Source organism: Chiloscyllium plagiosum, unplaced genomic scaffold (assembly GCF_037043375.1).
Source record: "Chiloscyllium plagiosum isolate Xiang-an unplaced genomic scaffold, Cpla_swu_hap1 HiC_scaffold_5, whole genome shotgun sequence".
NCBI classification, from domain to species: Eukaryota; Metazoa; Chordata; class Chondrichthyes; order Orectolobiformes; family Hemiscylliidae; genus Chiloscyllium; species Chiloscyllium plagiosum.
Genome location: NW_028270143.1, coordinates 51,684,836 through 51,709,271, shown reverse-complemented (window position 1 = coordinate 51,709,271; position 24,436 = coordinate 51,684,836). Strand labels below are relative to the sequence as shown.

At 40.3% G+C, this 24,436-nt stretch overlaps 2 protein-coding genes across 3 annotated transcripts in view; one reads left to right on the top strand and one right to left on the bottom strand.

The window, feature by feature from the left end:
• LOC122549850 (uncharacterized) overlaps positions 1–17,515 on the top strand; it is a 46,942-nt gene extending 29,427 nt beyond the window's left edge. The window contains exons 11-14 of the mRNA XM_043689968.2: positions 8,505–8,654; positions 10,139–10,293; positions 11,809–11,935; positions 13,974–17,515. Of these exons, the coding sequence (XP_043545903.2) occupies positions 8,505–8,654; positions 10,139–10,293; positions 11,809–11,935; positions 13,974–14,170 (629 nt within the window). The 3' untranslated portion in view covers positions 14,171–17,515. The remainder of the gene's footprint in view (positions 1–8,504; positions 8,655–10,138; positions 10,294–11,808; positions 11,936–13,973) is intronic.
• A 103-nt stretch (positions 17,516–17,618) lies between these two features.
• nfx1 (nuclear transcription factor, X-box binding 1) overlaps positions 17,619–24,436 on the bottom strand; it is a 71,083-nt gene continuing 64,265 nt past the window's right edge. For both annotated transcript variants that reach the window (XM_043689966.2, XM_043689967.2), the window contains exons 22-24: positions 23,875–24,020; positions 20,060–20,164; positions 17,619–18,016 (exon numbers count right to left, since the gene is read on the bottom strand). In XM_043689966.2, the coding sequence (XP_043545901.1) occupies positions 17,938–18,016; positions 20,060–20,164; positions 23,875–24,020 (330 nt within the window). In that variant the 3' untranslated portion in view covers positions 17,619–17,937. The remainder of the gene's footprint in view (positions 18,017–20,059; positions 20,165–23,874; positions 24,021–24,436) is intronic.

Here is a 24,436-nt window from a genome sequence, read left to right as displayed (position 1 = left end):
AAGTGGGATATTTTGTCTTGGATGGCATCAAGCTTTTTGAGTGTAATAGAGTCATACAGCACAGAAGCAGGCTCATCCATGCTGACATTTGCCTGCTTTTGGTCCATATCCCTCTTATACCTTTCCTATCCATGCATCTGTCCAAATGCCTTTCATATGTTTTAATTGTACCCACCCAAACCACTTCATCTGGCAGCTTATTCCATGTATTTACCATTTATTTAAACTATACCCATCCAGGCAAGTGGAGAGTACTCCATTATACTCCAAAGTTGTGTCTTGTAGATGGAGGGCAGCATTGGGGAAATAATTTGTCTATTGTTGACCACATTGTGGATACAGTTTGCTCACCACAGAATTCCTAGTTTCTGGCCTGCTTTTATAGCCACAGTATTTATATAAGAACATAAGAACTAGGAACATGAGTAGGCTATTCACACCCTCAAACCTGCTCCATCATTTCATACAATCATGGTTGATCTCATCTCTGCCTTAACTCTATATTTTTGTCTGGTTCCCATAACCTTTCAACCCATTACTAATTTAAAAATCTCCCTATCTCCTACATGAATTTATTCACTGTCCTATTGTCTACCACAATCTGGTGTAGTGACTCAGGACCTTCAAGAGAAGTGATTCCTCTTCATTTCTGTTTTAAATCTATACCCCCCCAACCATGTAGTCTAAAACTATGATCTCTTGTTCAAATTGCCCCACAGGCAGATACACCCAATTTGTGTCTATTTTTTCAATATTGGTAAGGAGATCTCAGTTATCTGTCAGAATAATAGGGTAGGGGATTTTAACTTTCCAAACATAGACTGGGACTGCCAGAGTGTTAAGGGTTTAGATGGAGAGGAATTTGTTAAATGTGTACAAGATACTTTTCTGGTTCAGTATATGGATGTACCTACTAGAGAAAACTTGACATACTCTTGGGAAATAAGGCAGGGCCGGTGACTGAGGTGTCAGTGAGGGAGCACTTTGGGGCCAGAGACTATAATTCTATTAGTTTCAAAATAGTGATGGAAATGATAAACCGGATCTAAAAGTTTAAGTTCTAAATTGGAAGAAGGCTAATTTTGATGGTATTAGGCAGGAACCTTCAAAAGCTGATTGGGGACAGATGTTCGCAGGTAAAGGGACGGCTGGAAAATGGGAAGCCTTCAGAAATGAGATAACGAGAATCCAGAGACAGTATATTCCTGTTAGGGTGATAGGAAAGGCTGGTAGGTTTAGGGAATGCTGGGTGACTAAAGAAATTGAGGGCTTGTTTAAGGAAAAGAAAGAAGCATATGTACAAGATAGATCGAGTGAATCCTTAGAAGAGTATAAAGGCAGTAGGAGTATAATTAAGAGGAAAAACAGGAGGGCACAAAGGGGACATGACAAAAGGGTTACTTGGGAGATAAAGAGTCCCTCAAAAATCTGCAAGGCCGCCTTTGTGTGGAGCCACAAGAGATGGGGGAGATACTAAACAAGTATTTTGCATCAGTGTTTACTGTGGAACAGGACATGAAAGATATAGAATGTAGGGAAATAGATGATGACATCTTGAAAAATGCCCACATTACAGAGGAGGAAGTGTTGGATGTCTTGAAACGCATAAAAGTGGATAAATCCCCAGGACATGATCAGGTATACACTAGAACTCTGTGGGAAGCTAGAGAAGTGATTGCTGGGCCTCTTGCTGAGATATTTGTATCATCGATAGTCACAGGTGAGGTGCCGGAAGACAGGAAGTTGGCTAATGTGGTGCAACTATTTAGGAAAGGTGATAAGGACAAGCCAGGGAACTATAGAACAGTGAGCCTGATGTCGGTGGTGGGCAAGTTGTTGGAGGAAATCCTGAGGGACAGGATGTATATGTATTTGGAAAGACAAGGACTGATTAGGTATAATCAACATGGCTTTTTGCATGGGAAATCATGTCTCACAAACTTGATGGAGTTTTTTGAAGTAGCAACAAAGAAGATTGATGAGGGCAGAGCAGTAAATGTGATCTATATGGACTTCAGTAAAGCATTCGACAAGGTTCCCCACGGGAGACTGGTTAGCAAGCTTAGATCTCACGGAATGCAGGAGAACTAGCCATTTGGATATTAAACTGACTCAAAGGTAGAAGACAGAGGGTGGTAGTGGAGGGTTGTTTTTCAGACTGGAGGCCTGTGACCAGTGGAGTGCCACAAGGATCAGTGCTGTGTCCACTACTTTTCGTCATTTATATAAATAATTTGGATATGAACATAGGGAGTATAGTTAGTAAGTTTGTAGATGACACCAAAATTGTAAGTGTAGTGGACAGCGTAGAAGGTTACCTCAGATTACAATGGGATCTTGATCAGATGGGCCAATGGGCTGAGAAGTGGCAGATGGCGTTTAATTCAGATAAATGCAAGGTGCTGCATTTTGGGAAAGCAAATCTTAGCAGGACTTATACACTTAATGTTAAAGTCCTAGGGAGTGTTGCTGAACAAAAAGACCTTGGAGTGCAGGTTCATAGCTCCTTGAAAGTAGAATTGCAGGTAGATAGTATAGCGAAGAAGGCGTTTGGTATGCTTTCTTTTATTGGTCAGAGTATTGAGTACAGGAGTTGGGAGGTCATCTTGCATCTGTACAGGACATTGGTTAGGCCACTGTTGGAATATAGGCAAAAGTGAGGACTGCAGATGCTGGAAAACAGAGTTTAGATCAGAGTGGTGCTGGAAAAGCACAGCAGATCTGGCAGCATCCGAGGAGCAGGAAAATCGATGTTTAGGACAAAATCCCTTCATCAGTGCTTTGATGAAGGGATTTTGCCCGAAACATCGATTTTCCTGCTCCTCGGATGCTGCCTGACCTGTTATGCTTTTCCAGCACCACTGTAATCTAAACACTTTTGGAATATTGCATGCAATTCTGGTCCCCTTCCTATCGGAAGGATGTTGTGAAACTTGAAAGGGTTCAGAAAAGAGTTACAAGGATGTTGCCAAGGATGTTGGCGGATTTGAGCTATGGGGAGAGGTTGAATAGGCTAGGGCTGTTTTCCCTGGAGCGTCGGAGGCTGAGGGGTGACCTTATAGAGGTTTATAAAATCATGAGGGGCATGGATAGGATAAATAGACAAAGTCTTTTGCCTGGAGTGGGAATGTCCAGAACTAAAGGGTGTAGGTTTACAGTGAGAGGGGAAAGATATAAAAGAGACCTAAGGGGCAACATTTTCACACAGAGGGTGATGCGTGTATGGAATGAGCTGCCAGAGGAAGTGGTGCAGGCTGGTACAATTGCAACATTTAAAAGGCATTTGGATGGGTATGTGAATAGGAAGGGTTTGAGGGATATGCGCCGGGCGCTCACAGGTGGGATTAGATTGGGTTGGGATATCTGGTCGGCATGGATGAGTGGGACTGAAGGGTCTGTTTCCGTGCTGTATATCTCTATGACTCTATGCCCATGTTTAGCGTTTTATATACTTAAATTAAATTTCCTCTCCTGCTCCAATATTCTATCTGGTACAGGCTTAAACTGCTCAATCTCTATAATCTTTGGAATTAATCCAGTGAACCTTCTCTGAACTGCCTCCAATGGAATTTCTGTTCAATGGTAACCCTTGGGATTTTGATTATGGTGAATTCAGCCATGGTAAGGTGATTAAATGTTAGGGGATGATGGCTAGATTATCTCCTCTTATGGTTATTGCCTGGCACCTGAGTAGCATAAACGTTTCCTGTGGAGTCAGGAACTGAGTGGCCCTGGTGGAATCCAAACTGGGCGTCACTGAGCAGGTTATTGCTGAGCAGCTGCTGCTTGATGCACTGTTGATGAGACCTTCCATCACTTTTCTGATGATCGAGAGCAGACTGATCGGGTGGTAATTGGCCGGGTTGGATTTGTTTTCACTTTGTAATAAGGACATACCTGGACAGTTTTCCACATTGTCGGGTAAATGTCAGTGTTGTAACTGTACTGGAACAGATTAGCCAGGGGTGCGTCAAGTTCTGGAGCACAGATATTCAGTACTATTGCCAGAATGTTGTCAGGGGCCCATAGCCATTTCAGTATCCAGTGCCTCCAACTGTTTCTTGGTATCATGTAGAGTGAATCAATTGGCTGAACTTGGTATGTGATGCTGGGGATCACTGGAAGAGACCAAGATGGATCACCCACTTGGCCGTTCTGGCTGAAGATTGCCGCAAATGCTTCAGCCTTCTTTTTTATACTGATGTGTTGAACTCTTCCATCATTGAGATGGAGATATTTGTAGAGCCCCCTCCTGCAATGCATTGTTTAATTCTCCACAATTATTCTCATCTGGATGTGGCAGCACTGCAGAGCACTAACCTGATTCTTTGGTTTTGAACTCAATTAGCTCTATCATTTGCTGCTTGTGCTGTTTGGAGTGCAAGTCGTCCTATTTGGTAGTTTCACCAGGATGATACCCCCTTTTTCCGTATGCCGGATGCTGCTCCTGCCATGTCCTCCTGCACTCTGCATTCAACAGGATTTTCAGGTCTGTCCATGGTAGATTTTAGGATTGGATGAACTGGTTGTTGTAAGGGCAAATGGTGAGGGGAGCAAGGATTGACATAAGTTGGCATGGAAGTCATAAAGCTCCATGATGGGAGGTTGTGGGTAGAGGGATGCAGCTTGACATTGGGGCTACAAAGGGGCTGTATGTACCTTTACCATTTTCTGGCATTGCCAGGGGTTGGTGGTATTCCAATGCAGAGGCCAGAAAATTGGTTAGTTTCCCTTGAACTACCTCCACCATTTCAACTTCATATTCCTTCAACAGCATGTGCTGGTCCCAAGATCTTATTGGGGTGAGGCATGGATTTGGATGATACACAACATTAGATACATAAATTGACAGTCAGTAGACCAATGGTGGGTTCCCTATAAAAGTTGAAATCCCTGCTTGCAATACGCAAGAATCAAAGTGCTGACCATAAGTAAAAATTGGATCAGGCAATGACTTTACCCTAGATGTTCCTATAGGCCACATGTTTACATCTATTTTAACAAAGACCTGGAAGTTGATTTCTTTCCTGGGCTGAAATTCCCGGGTAGATTGGAGATTCAACCTATGGGAACATCAATAGGCAAAAGGATTGCGCTGGCCTCTCAGTGAATGTTCTCCAAGATACTTCTGTGGAGAGATCTTGGTACCTTGTTCTTGCCCAACTTTCCACCAATCCTCTGCACTCCAGCTGCACTTACATCAGGCGTGTGACCAGCTTCATTGCGAGCAGCCCTTACATCTTAGTTGTAAAAATGCAGTGTGAGGGGGATAAAGTTACGATGTTTGAATGTTTTGAAAACTCAAAAAACGTTTAAATGATTTATGCATAAAGTGCGAAGATTATATGTTAGTTTTAATATTGTGTAAACCTTGTAGATGGTGGTGCCTCTGATTTGATAGCAGCCTGTTACAAAGCAGGAGTCTTCCTGACAGGTTTCTTGCAGTACAAGAAATCCAGCTGTCACTTAGCTTTCCATGGTTAAAAACCATCTTGGGTGCAATTGAAACAAATGTTGTTTTACTCCCACTTGTATTACCTGTTCAATGCTTTTTGTAGATTTAGTGACAAATTTTATGAACTGCAGATGTTTTGGTAAGTTGGCTGATTAGTTACAAATTGGAAACATCTTTAGCCAAGGAAAACACAAAAACATTGTAACATTTCATTCTTTCATAATACATGGTATTACAATGACCTTACTAAAAGGAGGTTTTAAACAAAGATCATTTCCATTTGAAGAAATTATTCATTCTGAATTGCCTTCCTTTGCTCACAATAAACATTACAGAATAACATCTGTGATTACTGTAATTTAGTTTTTTTTTGAAGTATAATTCTGGGACTAAAGTTAGAGGGAGACTGTTCCCAGGTCAATTCCTTATATTGTTTTTAACTTCTGGAAGCCAGGCTTGGGTTTAATTGCCTTTACTATCTCTTTGGTACTTTCGTGACAACAAGGGCCTGTTTCCACACTGTAGGGAATCTAATCTAATCTAAAATACAAGCATGTTCTTTTTCCTCATTGTTTCTTTAGTCGGACTACTTTGGGAAAGCTTGATCAAGACTAGTAATGATTGGTGAGTCAACTATTGCATATAAAAGATGGATTCATCATTTGGAAATAATTGACTAATAAGAACAGCTCATGACATGTAATATATAAACTGTGGGCAGTCCTGTGCATGGTGGACATTACATTGGTCGGAATTATCAGAGAATTGTGTTACCGACATTTTAATGACGAGTTGATGTCTGCAAAATGCAACATTTGAGCTTGAATTTTATATTCGCCCAGGAGCAGGTTGGCAGTGGTTGTGGTTTTAAAAAAATTGGACTCAATACTATGGGCATGGCTCTTGGCAACTATCTACCCTCCCCTATTCCTGCTGCAATGTTATGCACAGCAGGCAGAGGCTGGCATCAAGTCTGCTGTCTGGCACTTTCAGTACTGTTTTGGTGGTGAGCGAAGTCCCTTGGAGGCCAACCTCCTCAAGATCTTTCCCCTCCTTCTGTGACTTATCTACCGCAGTTTCCCATACTAGACCCTATCTCCAGCCATAGTCTGGCCCTCACGAAGCCCTTCCAGTTACCTTGGTGACTGGTTCCAAGAATGATCATATTGGGAATTGGATGCAGTACCAGTAGTGACCATCACTCGTGGTGGCACTGGTGGGATCTGCCAGCCATTTGATTGTTCATTAGATCTCAGAGGCGGGACTTCCTTCCCAGAAGATACTGAGAGACCTGCCTTGATCCAATTAAGGACCAGTCAAAGTGTTTGTAGGAAAGTCACCAGGATGGAGGCAAGTGTGCACCTGACATTTATGATCAGGGGTACAGCTTCCAAAGTGCAGAGTTAAATTCCACACATTCCATGTTACCACTATTCCACAGATTGAAAAATTAACTAAATAGGTCACTGCTGAAGAAATGGAGTTCAAAAATATGGGTATTCCCAAACTTCCAATGCTATTGCCAGATACTGAATAGCTATGAAGCAGACAGCAGGGCATAATGAGAGAAAAAAACACTGTTAAGGAAGTAGAAAAAAACAGGAAGGTCATCATTATACAGACCCTATTAATAGAGAGATAGCTAATTTTTCTTTTGCAGTCATGTCAGGAGTTCCCTATGGTACTTTGCCTCAAGATTTAATAAGTAGGTAGAGAAACATTTCTTAAAGGATTGTGAAAATAGCCACAGGCTTTGGTTAACATAGGACGCAATTATGAAAGAGCAGGCTCAAGCCTTTGAAATTCAGTTTCAAAGGGAAAGGAATAGTTTGAGATTCCTAAGGTAGTAATCTTGGAATTACTAGAAGTGCCACACTCTGAGCTGGGTGAGAGAGACAAAAATAGATTGTGAGGCTTAAAGCATGGTGCATGTGGAACCACGATACATTAGAACTATTCCTTGGGAAGGAGAAAACTGTTCAGCAAAGACTAGCTTCACTGAAAAGATGCCAATCTTTTTAGCTGTAAAGTTAATAAGCAGTGGCACCACAAGGTCTTATTTTACAGTAAAAATGCAAGAAAAGGATTTGCAGACATTGGTAGATAAATTGCTGAAGCCCACAAAACATTGTAAAGCAGCAGTGAATAGAGTTAAGTAGGATCTTGGGATGTATAACTAAACCAGTAGTACATATATCTCAGTGATAGAGTTTGTATAATGCATTGGCTCAGTCCCATGTGGGAGACAATGTACAATCAATCAATTATATGAAAGACAACTAAGCATTGGAGACCGTGCAGTGAAGGGCTCTGAATCCGTAGCTAGGATTAAACATGAATTCTGATGGGAGGCTGTGGAGATTTTGAATGTTTCTAGTGGAAAAGGCTCAATTTTAACCTTGTAGGCATTTAAGATTTAGCAGAGCACAGATTCACAACAGTAAGCTAACACAATCTCAATCATAGAACAGGAGGCTGAAAAGGGATTTGAACTACTTTACACGGCACTGTATTATTTATTAATAATTAATAAAAGGATTGGAAAGTACTTGGCAAAATTTCCTTTTGCTTTTTCTAATTCGATCCCTATAATCTCTTTCAGACCTATTTCCTTCCCTCTATCCCTTTTACTTGGGACTTTTGGAATATCCCCCCACACCCTTTCACTACAACGTTCGCCACAGAGCCCTCCCTCAGATGTTGAGGTTATAATTGCTACAAGTTCCTCCTTAGCAAGAACTTTCTTAAAACCCACCTCCCAAAACAAATGCACAGTTCCCCACTAACCTACCTCAGTCCCTTAATCTCTTCCTCCTGTGTTTGACATCTATCTCTTTCAACCCTATTTGTGAAATAACTTGAGACTTTCTTTTAACTTAAAAAAAAATCAAGTTGTTGTTGAATTGTTATTGCTGAAAGTCATACAAACCAGAGTGAAAGTGCAAACCATATGTGGCAAGTCCTTTGTCCTTGAGGTGATGCTGTCCATGTATATTTTCTACATGCAGTCAATTTAACACTGACTGTATGATTTGCTTGTGGTTTATAGGTTCCCAGGTTTCGGTGCTGGAGTCCTGTACTGCACTGAAAAAGGCAGGGTTCCAGGAATCACGTCGTTATGTCATTGACCCAGATGGTGCTGGAAGGGGAGTTGCACCATTTGAAGTTTTCTGTGATTTGACCTCTGACCAATCAACAGGTAATTAGATTCTGTCAAAATGACAAGTGACTGTCGCTAGTTATTCTTGATCTGAACAAAAGCCGAAAATCAACTGCGCTGTTAACAAAATAATTGAAAGACTCATGAATGAATAAGTTCAAAACCACAGAAATACATTTAAGACACAATGTAGTTGCAGCCATTCATTGAGTCATACTGCATGGAAACAGACCCTGTGGCCTAACCAATCTGTGCCGGCCCTAATTCCATACGAAACCAGTTCCACCTGCCTATTAGCACACATCCTGTTTATCCTTCACAATCACATTGTCATAGAACGATATCAGCTAAATGATGGAATCTCCATGGTAAACTTTAAAGTAAACACAAATTTTAACACGTATCAATTAAGATAATTGAATCAGAATTTTACAGGTATAGTTATGAGCACATTTATTCTAAAATGTTAACTTTTTAGGGATGTATTCCAGAGGCAAAATGTGCTTGAAATTTTTCAGGAGTGTTGGAATTTCTTCAGGGTTTGTAAACTGACATTTTGGGCTCTACTCATGTCATATACATCTGTAGGTGACTTGCAATTAAAATCCCACTTATGATGCTGAGTGTTGGTGGGGATAGGGACCGTCAAAGGTGGGTTGTTGTGGAGAGTGTAGCACGGTAGGAAGGCTGCTGCTATCCTCAGCTGCCATTCAGTTTATTGGTAACCTGCTGAATAGCAGAATCAGATAAACTACTGTCCAGAATCATTTACTAAAGGGACATTAGTTTATAGGCCCAACTGGTCCAAATTTTGCAACAGTTTTACAATCAAAACTTGGCAAATTTCTAGGATATTGAACTGGTCCAAAATCATCTTAATCTAAATTCAATCCAGAATTTCCCATCTCTGATTTTACGACCAGTCTGAATGATGTGGTGATTAGTAGAATGCTACACAGGCAGCATTGTGATACACAAATGCAGCAGTTAAATTGAATGATCGAAGCTGTATTAGCATTCAATTGATAACTTTCCAAGTACCAGAACAAAACTGTGTTAACCCTTTCATACCCATCTCATTCCAAAAGATAGCATTGTGAGCAGGATTTTAATTCACAGCCCTCAGGATAAAAATCATGAAACTCACCAGAAGGGTATTCTGATAAATGAAGCAATGTTTCCATCTAATAATTTATACCATATTATGCACATTCTACTTCAATAATTAGAAAAATAATTGTTCATGCTGGAATTACAAAGAATGTCTTGTTGCATCCCTTCTCATAATGGCAGTTAACTGGAGATGAAGTTGCTAAATCAATTGCAAATTTATTCTGCTTCATCGCATGACAATAAAACAATGGGATTCAGAAGAAAATATGAATTATGCCTTTACACCAAAACACGTTAATTTGCCACAAATTCAACAGCAACTAAGAAGAAAATCTTGGCCACAAATTATAACAAGGTGTTTACATAAGAGTTTTCAAAAAAAACCACTGACTGCCATGTGTCTGATGCAGGTATAACCATCGTGAGCCATGACAGTGAAAGACGCACAAGAGTAGCTCCCTGTGAGGATCCTGGCTGCTACAGAAAAGAGATAAAATATGAAGCAGAGCTGAATCAGCTGAATGCTCTCACAAGCATTTCTGAATCCTGTGAGCAGTATGTCAAGGTCAGAGCAATGGAAAATTCATAAAGAGCACAGTTTATTATCAGTGCAGATTTTTAAGCTTTCTCAACAGTTTTGCAAAATTTATGTTCTTTCATCTCCTATACATTGCAATTTTTTTCTAAACCCTATGCTTGTTGTTACTTCAATCCAAAATCTAATTCTATTTGAGGGTTAATTCCATTGTTGGCCTGTCCTGATAATTTCCAATAGCACCGTGGACCCACAGTGACTGATCGTCCATTCATTCAGCTTTCCAGTTTTCCCTTTCATTCAACCTGTTGCTGCCTTGCCTCTGAACACCTTTGTTTTTTGTGAAATTAAATAAATAGCTTTATTATTTGAATTCACTAAATAAATGAAGATACTGTGTAGCGCATGTACAATCCAACATGATGGAAATAAACTCTCCATTTCCTGCCTCCTCCAAAAATAAATCACTTTGTGGTTAAATAAAATTGAACTCACTGACAGATTATAGAGCTGAATAAACAAGGCACCACAACAGATCTAAACAGGAAGACACAACACTGTTTCTGATTCCTGATGAAGACTCCTGCCCGAAACGTCGATTTTCCTGCTCCTTGGATGCTGCCTGACCTGCTGTGCCTTTCCAGCATCACTCCGATCTTGACTCTAATCTCCAGCATCTGCAGTCCTCACTTTTGCCTAGCAAGACACAACATGCCCAGAGACTCTAGTTACCCTATCATACATCAAAAACATTTCAGAGATGACCACCAGACTGCTTCGGCCCCAAGGCATCATGGTAGCCCACAAACTGACTACTACACTAAAGCAACCACTGATTAATTTAAAGGTTCCCGTACCCACAACCAGCAAAACAAACATTATATACAAAATACCCTGCAAGGACTGCAACAAACATTACATTGGACAGATGGGCAGGAAACTAGCCACCAGGATACATGAGCACCAACTAGCCACCAAAAAACATGACCAACTATCACTGGTATCCACACACACAAACAAAGAGGGACACCAGTTCGACTGGGACAATACATCCATCCTGGGACAGACTAAACAAAAACATGCACGGAAATTCCTGGAGGTCTGGCATTCAAACCCGAACTCCATTAACAAACACATTGATTTGGACCCCATTTACCAACCTCTCAGAAACAGAACCAGAAATGATACTATCCACCACAATAGACCAAGACACATAAATAGCAAGTGGGAAAGAACAATACTGCTTCACCGGAGGCTCACTGATAATGTTACCGAGCATGGTGATGAAACAGCTGACAACAAACCTACCAGCTCAGTGACCAAACTTACAACCTGATAATAATGTGTGTGTTAGAGGGGGCTTCTGGGATAATTGGGGGGGGGAGGGCGAAGGCAGCGTGGTAGAATTTCTAGCTGTTCTAAATGCATCAAAAACTACTTGAAAAAGCATATAATCTAGTAAAAATAAACCTGAATAGGGTTGCAGGAATAAGTGCTTTATGGTTTTATGTTGCTCCTGTTCAGAATGTGCTATTGTGTCTATAGCTGGACTGTCGCCATATTCGCTTCATTCAAGCAGCCTGGGGCTGGTGGACATCCTGGGATGGAAGAAGAATGTTCTACTGGGGAGGTGCAAGTCCAGAGAGTGGTCGCTGTGCTTGTGGAATGACAGGTATCTGAGAAACTCCAAACCATCAGCTTTAATTAGCTGTGTTCTGGACTATGGATTATTGGTTTTCAGGATTAAAAATAAAACCCACTGTAAGTTTTAAAATGGTGTAACATCTTTATGAAGGTAGGTTAAAATGTTACCATTTTTACTGGTTCAGTACGGGGAGCAGAATATTTTTGATGATCATAATTTCACTAATTTAGATTTAATAAATGAAGTTTAAAACCTGTTTTATTCAGAGTCATGTGATATAAATGTTGCAATAACTTGATTAATTTGTTACAAATTAAAGATGAACCAATCTATACCTAATAAAGCACTTTAATCAGTTAAAGTGGCATGGCATGGTGGCTCAGTGGTTTAGCACTGCTGTCTCACAGTGTCAGAGTTCCAGGTTCAGTTCTAGCCTTAGACCACTATCTATGTGGTGGTAGCTTGTGTTTGCATGGGTTTCCTCCCACGGTCCAAAGATATGCAGGTTAGGTGAATTGGCTGTGTTAAATTGCCCATAGTATGTACAGGGAAGTGTCAGCTATGTGCATTAGTCATGGGAAATGTAGGATTACCGGTTAAGGGGATGGGTCTGGGAGGGATACTCTTCAGAGGGTTCATGTGGACTTGTTGAGCCAAATGGCCTGTTTCCACACTGTAGGAGTTCTATATCTAATATCTAAGGCAGGGACAAAAAATAGAAATTGCTGGAAAAGCTCAGTAGGTCCAGCAGTGTCTGTGGGGAGAAATCAGAGTTAATGTTTTGGGTTGAGTGACTCTTCCTCAGAATCTCCCATACTTGCTATGACCACTTAAGAAAATTACTCCATTAAGTTCAACAAGAAATAGTTCAGAAAAATAGTGAGAATGCTATTTCACTTTGAACATAACATACTGCATCTACTCTAAATATTCACCTATTATATTAATGTTCTACCTTTGAACAGTAATTAAATTATCTCCTGAAGAACATCACTTCTAACTTGGGTTAAAGATCTTAAAATAATAAATGCCTTTGTAAAACTCATTACTCCATTGTAGATAGCCTGCTCATCTACAGGTTTACATAGAATTACTATGTGATCTTTAGGAAATTAAATTTGGCTTGATGTTATATATTAAAAATATGAAACTATAACATGACTATTCAAAGTTTGAGATGAGTCATGATCTTAATTGTTCTGATTTACAATTTGCTTGTAGTTACAAAAAATGTATTGGAAACAGCATGACACCAAAATATGTAACAAAATCCCTTCAGGTGAAACACAGACCTGCTCAAAAGAAGGCTATTTATTTATGAAAAAGTTTGTAAGTAACTGTGATGGCAGAGGAAGGTGTAGTAAACTAGAAGTAACGGGCAATATAGTGGGTCAGTGGTTAGCACTGCTACCTCACAGCAGCAGGGACCTGGGTTTGATTCCAGCCTTGGGCGACTATCTGTGTGGAGATTGCATGTTCTCTCCATGTCTGTGTGGGTTTCCTCTGGGTGCTCTGTTTCCCTCCCACAATCCAAAGATGTGCAGGTCAGGTGGATTGGCCATGGTAAATACAGAGTTACAGGGATAGGATAGGCTGAATGGCCTGCTTGCACACTGCGGGGAATCTAAGATTCTATGAATGAAAATGTTCTCAATGAAGTAAATTTAGCATAAATTTTTAATGGTAAGGAGACAGGGAAAAACACAAGTCCGGGGAGTTGAAAGAATTCCAGAGTGTTTTAACTTTCATCTTTGCTATTGTTGGTAAAGCAGGAAGATATTATGGTATGCCTGAGTTGATAGAATGGAGAGATTGAAAATAATGAAGCATGAAGCCAAGTTGAAGTCTTAGTGAGCAAATTAATTATATTTAAGGCAGAAATTGATAAACAAACTTCCAAAAACTACGCTAAAAGGGTGATGAAGTAATGGAGTGAAGTCAACAACAGAAGAACTCAACTCTGGTTATACCTGTGTTCAGATATAGCTGTCCCAGATATTTCAATTAAAATATATGAAGCATTATATGAATTGACGGTTATCAATCTCTTTTGTTGATCTTCTAGGATCCTGTTCTGTCCCAGGAAAGCTTTGCAATTGTGATAGCAATGACCACATTTGGAGAACAGATGAAGGAATTCTACGTGATAAATCATCACTGCCCATCCAAGCTGTACACTTTGGCGATACCAAAGGTGCACCATTAGAGATGGCCTTTTATACCATAGGAAAGCTCATGTGCAAAGGACAAGCTGGGAGATAGAAGATCTACTAATCTTTGTGAAAGCATTGTTATGGTCCACCAAAGACAGTTAATCTGTCAGAACCTTTGTTCCCTGACAAGAGAGAAAAGGAATTTACATAAGGGTTTGAAAATAATGATTGATCCAGTACGGGCTTAAACTTTATTAGATGTGTGTACATATCTTCATAAAATTTAGTGGCCTTTGTAGTGTTTACATAGCATATAAAGATGTCATTCAGGCTGACTGCTGCCTATCTCATCTCATCTAATCCTGTTAACATTTCCTTATATTATTTTCTTCCTCTGTGCAGTTTGCCTCAACTATTTTATGTGAGGGCACATATTACAATCTTACCATACTTTAGTCAAATACGATTTTTCCTGAATTCCCTGTTGAATTTACTAGTGTTTACATTTTAGTTTGGCCCTAATTTTGATCTCAGCAGTGGGTGAAAATATTTTACTATACCAACAGTTGAATCTTTTCGTGATGTTAAACACCTCATGAGGTCTCTCATTGATCCCCTCTTCTCTACAGTAAACAGCCAGACTTTGTTCAATTGTTCTTGACAGGTATACCCTCTTGGATGTAGGTTTGCTCGCTGAGCTGTAGGGTTTGTTTTCAGATGATTCGTCACCATACTAGGTAACATCATTGCTGGCGGCATGGCCCGCTTTCTATTTGTGTTTAGGTTTCCTTGGGTTGGTGATGTCATTTCCCTTTCTTCGTCTCAGTGGGTGGTAAACGGGATCCAAGTCAATGTGTTTGCTGGTAGAGGATGGTTGGAATGCTATGCATTTAGGAATTCTGGTGTGTCTCTGTGTTTGGCTTGTCCTAGGATGGACAAGAATTCTCAAAACTCGTTAAGTATACCCTCTTTTTGAAGTTTTAATTTCTTGTAACCCTGGGCTTTATGAACCGAAACATTTTGAAAAAAAAAATTATGTAGCAGCAGGGAATGTTTATTTTTAACTTGCTGTCTTTTTCAGCTCCACAAAAAAAAGGTATGAATGACCTCTGTATCATAAATGTTACTCAGGCCCTTATCCAGATTCACATTCACTATAATTTGCTCGTGTAGATTTTGTAACCTGGAGTGTTTCAGGTCTATGTAGAATGTTTCCATTTGCAGCACATTTTTGGTTTATTTGAAGGGGCTGCTACTAAAGTTTTGGTTACACTTCAGCCCCTCACTCCTGATCTACGGGCATTTGGTGTGGGAAGGGGCAGGCAAGTCAAAGGGCTATCTTGTGACTCTGTTCCACGGCCTGGCCAAGGTGGCCACTAACAGTTCCAAGCAGTGGGTCTTGGAAGGACTTATTGTTCCTAAAAACAACATGGAGGGAAGGTTACTGATGAAGCAGCTGAAGATGGCTGGGCCTAGGATACTACCCTAAAGAACCCCTCCAGACACATCCTGGAGATGACAGATTTCCGGCAACCACAACCATGTTCCTAGATGTCTGGTATGATTCCAACCAGCAAAGAGCTTCCCCACCCGATTTCTTTTGACTCCATGAGACCAAAAGATATAGGAGCAGAATTAGGCCACTTGGCCCACTAAGACTACTACGCCAATCACGCCTAATATGTTTCTCAACCCCATTCTCTGTTCCCTGTGACCTTAATCAAATAAATACGCTCAATGACTTGGCCTCCAGAGCCATCTGCGGCAATACATTCCACATATTCACCACTGTCTAAAATTCCTCATCAAAAGGGTTGTCCCCTCACTCCTAGTCTGTGCCCTCAGGTTCTAGTTTCTCCTACTAGTGGAAACATCTTCGCCATGTCCACTCTAGCCAGGCCTCTCAGTCTTCTGAGAGTTTCAATTCGATTACCCGCCCCCCCATCCTTCTAAAATCTTAGTACAGATCCAGAATCCTCAATTGCTCACATGACAGTTCCTTGATGTCTCATTCAAACAAATGTGGCCTTAATGACAAGGGCGGTCACTCTCACCTCCAGAATTCAGCATTTTTGTCCATGCTTAAACCAAGGCTGTAATGAAGGTCAGGAGCGGAGTGGCCCTGGCAGAACCCAAACCAGTCATCACTGAGCAAGTACTGCTTGATAGCACTGGCTATCAAAAGGCTGGGTTGGATCGATCCTGCTTTTTCTGTACAGGACATACTTGGGCAATTTTGCACATTGTTGGGTAAACGCAAGCGTTGTAGTAGTCCTGGAGCAGAAGTTTTCAGTATTACTTCTGAAATGTCAAGTTCCTCTAAATACTTTTCAATAATATGCGGAATTGAATTGGCTGAACACTGGCAGCAATGATGTTCAGGACCTCTGGAGGATTACACCTTCAGTGAAACATAATTACATCTCTTTAATAACTGAAATTGTTCATTCCTGATAATATTATTGGAGATTCACTTTCTTACTCTTCTCAGCCTAGGTTTCAGTATTGTACCTAGATGTAAACCCAATACCTTTGTTGACGTCAAACAATTTACTTCTGGAGGTTTAAGGTAGCTTGCTTTATTTTGCACTTTTTGCCTTTATTTAGACAAGATCACGTTTTAAAAGAACACACTTTCTCAATTTGTTCTGCCACCCCAAAGATTAATGTATACACATTCCCATGTGTCTCCCTGTCCCACATCTCTTTTAGAATTATAGCACTTAGGTTATGTTGCCCCTCATGCTTCAGACAAGATTTCAGTTGTAGATGAGGTTTACCACCTTTCCACAGCCCAATAGCCTGGAGATTAAGGACATTCTGTAATACAATACTCAAGTATATCCCAAAGTTTCAGGAAGGGACAGAGATTGATTTTACCACTAAACCCAATCAAATCTGAAAGAGATTATAATAGGAATATTGTGTGCAATTCTGGTCTCCCTCATATTGGAAGAAAGTTGTGAAACTTGAAAGGGTTCAGAAAAGATTTACAAGGATGTTGGCAGGGTTGGAAGGTTTGAGCTATAGGGAGAGGTTGAATAGGCTCAGACGGTTTCCCTGGAGCATCAGAGGCTGAGGGGTGACATTATAGAGAGGTTTATAAAATCATGAGGGGCATGGATAGGATAAATAGACAAAGTCTTTTCTCTGGGGTGGGGGGAGTACTGGACTAGAGGGCATAGATTTAGAGTGTGAGGGGAAAGATTTAGAAGGGACCTAATGAGCAAGTTGGACCGAAGGGTCTGCTTCAGTGCTGTACATCTGACAATATCTATGCAAAGGCTCTCAGTGAAAAGTCATGCACTGAATGAGTATTTTAATCTGGAAGAGAGGATGTTTCACAAAAAGGATTAACTATTGTATTCCAACAGTTTGCAACAAATCTAATTGTTGTGGCTTTACTTCCAAAGGTTCATTCACACATAGCTCATTAAAATGAGACAAATTATATTTGTTGAAATTTATTTAATCGTTGAGTGCAATTATTACACAGCCACCTTTAACATTATCACGTTGATGTTGATTTCTTTCAAAAAGAAAAAAACCAAGGGAAAAACAATGTTAACCCTTTATTCAGCACCATTAACAGGAGCAATACAACAGCTGATAGGAATGCATGGTTTACATAGTCTTCCCACAGATTTTGTTTTAATTCTTATGTTTGTCTCATGCAACAGTGACACCTTACAGCAGAGACTAGCAGCTCACTTTGTTATGCATATTGAATTTAAGTTTAAAAGATCGACACAATTTTATCACCTTACAAATCTTCAGTGATTCTTTTTTGTGCACTATTGATCAGGTTATTTCTCAACCGCTTACTCCCCAGATGTGTGATCTAAATTTCAAAACTTTTTGAAAATAAGTCTTCTTCTAGTCTTGAACATCAAAGTAATCAATGACTGGTTCTTCCTTGAACGGCTTTTGCAGGGCAACTGTTCCATTGTCAATCCTGTAAAATTATAGAAAATCTTATTTTGTACATTTCCAATTATCAATAATCACATATGTAAACTAGATCTCCTCAAGCAACACATTTGTTTCCACTTCGCAAATTAGTAGACATCTCCAGGAGAACATAACAATTGTTTATTTGATATATACATTTGGAAAGAAACTTTAACATCGGTCAATGCTCGCTCCAAGAGAATTCCAAGATTGATACAGATTACGGCATGGTTATAATTACAGCGATGATTCCCAAACGTCAACACATATTCCATGTTATCTTGTTTTGCAGTCTTTGAAGGCATTGTTTCATTCCAGGCCTTTATTAATATGGCTTCTAGCTATTAACCTTGAAGTCTGATGTCTAGTTTGTTAATTCTGACATATGTAGCCACCTTCCTTATTGCTGACGATATGGCTTAAGCTTTAACCCTGAATCCCTTTTGTCCACTGTAAAAGCTTGTGCAATATTTTCATTCGTCATTATTGGAGTGTATAACAAAGACAATATAGTAACTGTGGAGGGGCTTTAACCTTTACAGACTAGTATAATCAAATTGGCACACGATGAGTTTGTAGAATGCCTCCGTGCAAGATTCCTGGATAATATTGCACAATGTGAATCAAACAGGGATAAAGCCATTTTAAATCGATTCTGTACTAAGGCAAGATTAATTAGTACGCTCACAATAAAAGATTGAGGAACAAGTGATCATAATACAACTGAATTCCAAGTCTAAAAGTAACATATGCCAGAGTTTCATAAAAAGTTGATTTAAACAACAAAGCAGAGCAAACTAGCCATGAAAACAAATTGTAAGAGCTTTTAGGAGTTTATAAAAGGAAAAGACAAGCCAATGTAAACACTGGTTCAAGCAAATGGCAGAGGCATCGGCCATATTGTGTTTAATCTGGTTGCATAGAAGACAACACAAGTTACATTCCTGGGTGCAAAAAGAAGGCAATTATATTTGAGAAAGACAAAGTATTTAAGACTTTTAAGGAACTAAAATCTGACAAATCCCCAGGACCTAACAGTTTAATGTCTAGGGACCAGATACACCTTTTCTTACTGCTGCAGACCGGACCCATCCGTTTCCACTGTTGGACCTGACACACTTTACACTTGCCGACTCAGTTTCCTGGTGCTAGACCTGGATTTTGGATCTCTGATTCAAGATCATTTCTTGCTACCATACTTATTCCATCCCATATCAACAATGCTACCATTTCTTCCTGCTTGTTCCTTTGAAAAGTCAAATATCACTGAATACTTAGTTCCCAGCTTTGGTTATATCGTAACCGTGCCTCTACAGTAAAAAGATTATACCCATTAACTTTGTATTTGTACCATTAGTTCAACAATTTTGTTCCAAATACTGCACATAATCAAGTAATGAGCCATTAACTTTACCCCCTCTGGACCCAATCCCACTTCACCTCCCAGGAGCAGATTTTCTGAACCTCACCAATTCCCCCTTGCACCAGACTGGAATGTTAGTTACACTCTACCCTTCCCTCTCCCCACCCACCTTCAGACCCAATCGGCCTCTGACCCACTGGGAGGCAGCCATCCCTTACCCCAAGCCTTGGACACTAATGTGCTATGACCTCTCCTCCTAGCCACCTCCAAAACAGATCTTTCCCAGTGACCCACGCTAAATACTGCATCACTTAGATGGTCCTCTTGTACCCTACCCTCATTCTTTTCTCACGGACTTACTGTTTGACAAAAGCTATTAAAGTGGCAGTGGTTTCACTTCCCCTGACAATTCTGCTGTGAGGAACCTGACAGAATGGAACTACAGTGCCATTTTCTGAAGGAGGCCTTTTCAGAATCTCCTGTCAGAATGCTGGAGCTCTCCCCTTTCATAAAGCAGGGACAAAATGACAGTCTACATGAGATTGTCACTCTGGAAAATTTAATCCATTGTTTTACATAGATAAGAGTGTACTTTGTTAAAGATTTGGTATGGTTATGCATGCAAGAATTCGCTTGTGAAATTACAGTTACCAGTGTGAAGGTGATGTACTTCATGTTACTCACTTAAGTGCTTGTTGCCTATAATGTGCAATTGGTGGGGGTGGTCTTGCTGCCATCTCTCTTTCAATCAATGAAGTGAGTGAAACATTTGGACACATAGATTTTCCCCTGCAAAGAAATGAAAATTACTGAAATAATGAGATGAGTGACAATGTAAAATCATGAGCAAATTTGCTTTGCGGCATAAAATATAAACAGACAAACCTGCAGTCTATTTCATACAGTTTACCAGACTGAAAGAACTAATGAGATACTACATGAATAGCACGAGCATAGAAGTCTATTTTTGACAATTCCAGCCATAAAGAGAAACGGTCCAACAGATGGAAAGGGACCATTTTCTTCAACTTGGAAACAATCAGCATGCCCTCTCTTCTAATGCTTTTAAAATGCAAATCCACCATCGAAAAATTTATTACACTCAAGAAATTGGCCACCTTTGAGACTTCTCCCAGTATGCAAAAATTAAAGTCTCCCATTATAATTATCCTGCTTTTTTGACAAACTTGTTGGTATCTAGTCAATCACTTCATCACTATCAAGATCTATAGACATTTGTAACCCGTCTCAGAGTTGCAAGGTCTACCAAACAGCAATAAAATAAATGAACATTCAGGCTGTTCTAAAATCAGATCAAAAAGGGAGAAAACATGACAAAAAAGGTAAAATAAATGGCTCATTACTTGAATGTGTGCAGTATGTGGAACAAAATAGATGAATTAATGTGTAAATACAAAGTTAATGGGTAAAAAAATCAGGAGGGTAAAAAATGGACATGAGATAGCGTTGGCAAATAGAATTTAGGAGAATCCAGAGTTTTCACAAATACATTAAGGACATCACTCCCTAGTGTAACTAGGGAGTAAATAGCACCTCTCAAGGCAGCCTTTGTGTGCAACTGCAGAAAATGAGGTAGATACTGAGAATTTTGCATCAGTATTTATTGTAGAAAAGGATATGGAGGATATAGACTGCAGAGAAATAGATGGTGACATCTTGCAAAATGTCCATATCACAGAGGAGGAAGTGCTGGATGTCTTGAAACCCATAAAGGTGGATAAATCCCCAGGACCTGATCAGGTGTATCCTAGAACTCGGTGGGAAGCTAGAGGGGCAATTGCTGGGCCTCTTGCTGAGATATTTGTATCATCGGTAGTCACAGGTGAGGTGCCAGAAGACTGGAGGTTGGCTAACATGGTGCCACTGTTTAAGAAGGGTGGTAAGGACATGCCAGAGAACTGTAGACCAGTGAGTCTGATGTCGATGGTGGGCAAGTTGTTCGAAGGAATCCTGAGGGACAGGATGTACATGTATTTGGAAAGGCAAGGACTGATTAGAGATAGTCAACATAGCTTTGTGCATGGGAAATCATGTCTCACAAACTTGATTGAGTTTTTTGAGGAAGTAACAGAGGATTAATGAGGGCAGAGCTGTAGATGTAATCTATTTGGACTTCAGTAAGACATTCAACAAGATTCCCCATGGGAGACTGATTAGCAAGGTTAGATCTCATGGAATACAGGGAGAACTAGCCATTTGGATACAGAACTGGCTCAAAAGGTAGAAGACAGAGGGTGGTGGTGGAGCGTTGTTTTTCAGACTGGAGGCCTGTGACCATTGGAGTGCCACAAGGATCGGTGCTTGGCCCTCTACTTTTTGTCATTTACATAAATGATTTGGATGCGAGCATAAGAGGTACAGTTAGTAAGTTTGCAGATGACACCCAAATTGGAGATGTAGTGGACAGCGAAGTGAGTTACCTCAGATTACCAACAGGATCTTGACCAGATGGGCCAATGGGCTGAGAAGTGGCAGATGGAGTTTAATTCAGATAAATGAGAGGTGCTGCATTTTGAGAAAGCAAATTTTAGCAGGATTTATACTCTTAATAGTAAGGTCCTGGGGAGTGTTGCTGAACAAAGAGACCTTGGAGTGCAGGTTCATAGCTCCTCCTTGCAGGTAGATAGGATAGTGAAGGCGGCGTTTGATATGCTTTCCTTTATTGGTCAGAGTATTAAGTACAGGAGTTGGGAGGTCATGTTGCGGATGTAAGGACATTGGTTAGGTCACTATTGGAATATTGCGTGCAATTCTGGTCTCCTTCCTATCGGAAAGATGTTGTGAAACTTGAAAGGGTTTAGAAAAGATTTATAAAGATGTTGCCAGAATTGGAGGATTTGAGCTAGAGAGAGAGGCTGAACAGGCTGGGGCTGTTTTCCTTGGAGCGGAGGCTGAGGGGTGACCTAATAGAGGTTTACAAAATTATGAGGGGCATGGATAGGATAAATAGGCAAAGTCTTTTCCTTGGGGTGGGGGAGTCCAGACTTAGGTTTAGGGTGAGAGTGGAAAGATATAAAAGAGACCTACGAGGCAACATTTTCACACAGAGGGTGGTACGTGTATGGAATGAGCTGCCAGAGGAAGTGGTGGAGGCTGGTACAATTGCAACATTTAAGAGGCATAGGAAGGGTTTGGAGGGATATGCACCAGGTGCTGGCAGGTGGGACTAGATTGGGTTGGGATATCTGGTCGGCATGGACGGGCTGGACCGAAGGGTCTGTTTCCGTGCTGTACATCTCTATGACTTTATGACTCCAGAGGCATGGCTATGATATAATCAAAGCTGGGAACTAAGTATTCAGTGATTTTTGACTTTTCAAAGGAAAAAGCAGGAAGAGACGGTAGCATTGTTGGTATGGCATGAAATAAGTATGGTAGCAAGAAGTGATCTTGAATCAGAGATCCAAAATCCATATAGGAAGAAGAAATAAAAAAATGGAAGAAATGCACTGGTGGCAGGAGTCTTTAACATAATGACATGATGTAACAGATAATAGGTCAGGAAATAATGAGGACAATAATTATGAGTGAACTTAACTTTTACATAGGTTGGGATAGTCAGATTAGCAGAGGAAAACTATATAAATGATTTGGATGTGAACATAGTAGGTAATTTAGTAAGTTTGCAGAAGACACTAAAAATTGGAGGAACATAAAACATTACAGCACAGTACAGCCCCTTTGACCCTCAATGTTGCGCCATTTTGTGAAACCAAGCCGAAGTCCATTTATCTTACATTATTCCAACCTCATCCATATGCCTATCCAGTGACCACTTAAATGCCTGTAAAGTTGGACGATCTGCAACATTCCACGCCCCTACTACTTTCTGAGGAAAGAAACTATCTCTGACATCTGTCCAATATCCACCACCCCTCAATTTGAAGCTATGCCCCTTCATGCTAGCCATTACCATCCTAGGAAAAAGGCTCTCCCTGTCCACCTGATCTAACCCTCTGATTATCTTTTATATCTCAGTTAAGTCACCTCTCAACCTTCTACTCTAGCTTCAAGTCCCTCAACCTTTTCTTATAAGGCTTTCCCTCCATACTAGGCAACATCCTAGTAAATCTCCTCTAATCTCTTTCTAAAGCTTCCACATCCTTCCTATAAAGTGGTGACCTGAACTGCACGCAATACTCCAAGTGCGGTTGCACCAGAGTTTTGTATAGCTGCAGCATGACTTCATGGCTCAAAAACTCAATCCCTCTACCAATAAAAGCTAACACACCCATATGCCTTCTTAACAGCCCTATCAATCTGGATGGCAACTTTGAGGTATCTATGTAATTATCAAAACTAATTTCACATAGAATTTATTTGCCATCTAAAGGGAAGATGGATAACTTTTCCACTGTGCCCAAAGATTCCTGTTCGACACGCAAATCTGAACAGAAGAGTAAATACCTTTTTTTTCCCCCATGTCAGGTGGGTGGGAAAGGGAACAAGTTGAGGCTTTTAGTGTTGTCAATACTCACTTCACAGCAGTGATAACAACGTTGCGCTTGGGCTCACTGTCATAACTGACACTTTCAACACCATAGACTTCAGCCAGCTCATGAATGATTCTGCGATGCTCCCGGTTCATCGGGGGATAGCAACGGCTTTTCTTCTGCTGTTTGCCCTGGATTAAATTAAAGAAAATCACTTAATATTTCAGGAATGAGTGTGGATGAGAACTACAGAATCTGAACAAACATTTTTTAGAATAGGGAATTAGGAACACATCACAACACAATGCAGAAAAATCAAGTGTCGGGGTGTAGTGCTGGAAAATTATAGCAGTTTTTAATGATACGTGAAATGCAAAAGCTTCTAGCCTACTTGAATTAGATGCAATTATTAAATTTCAAGTGTGTAGAACCATCAGATCCCCTCATCTACTTTCCATCAAGTGTGTGAACCAATGCTTTTGCATTACTTCACAAAAGTGACCTCAGTATTTCAGCATTTAAAGCACTTAGTGAGGTCATACAGAATAAAGTCAGTAATAACAACAAAACGTGACCTTAAAAAGTTACTCAAATCTGTCAAAGCTTT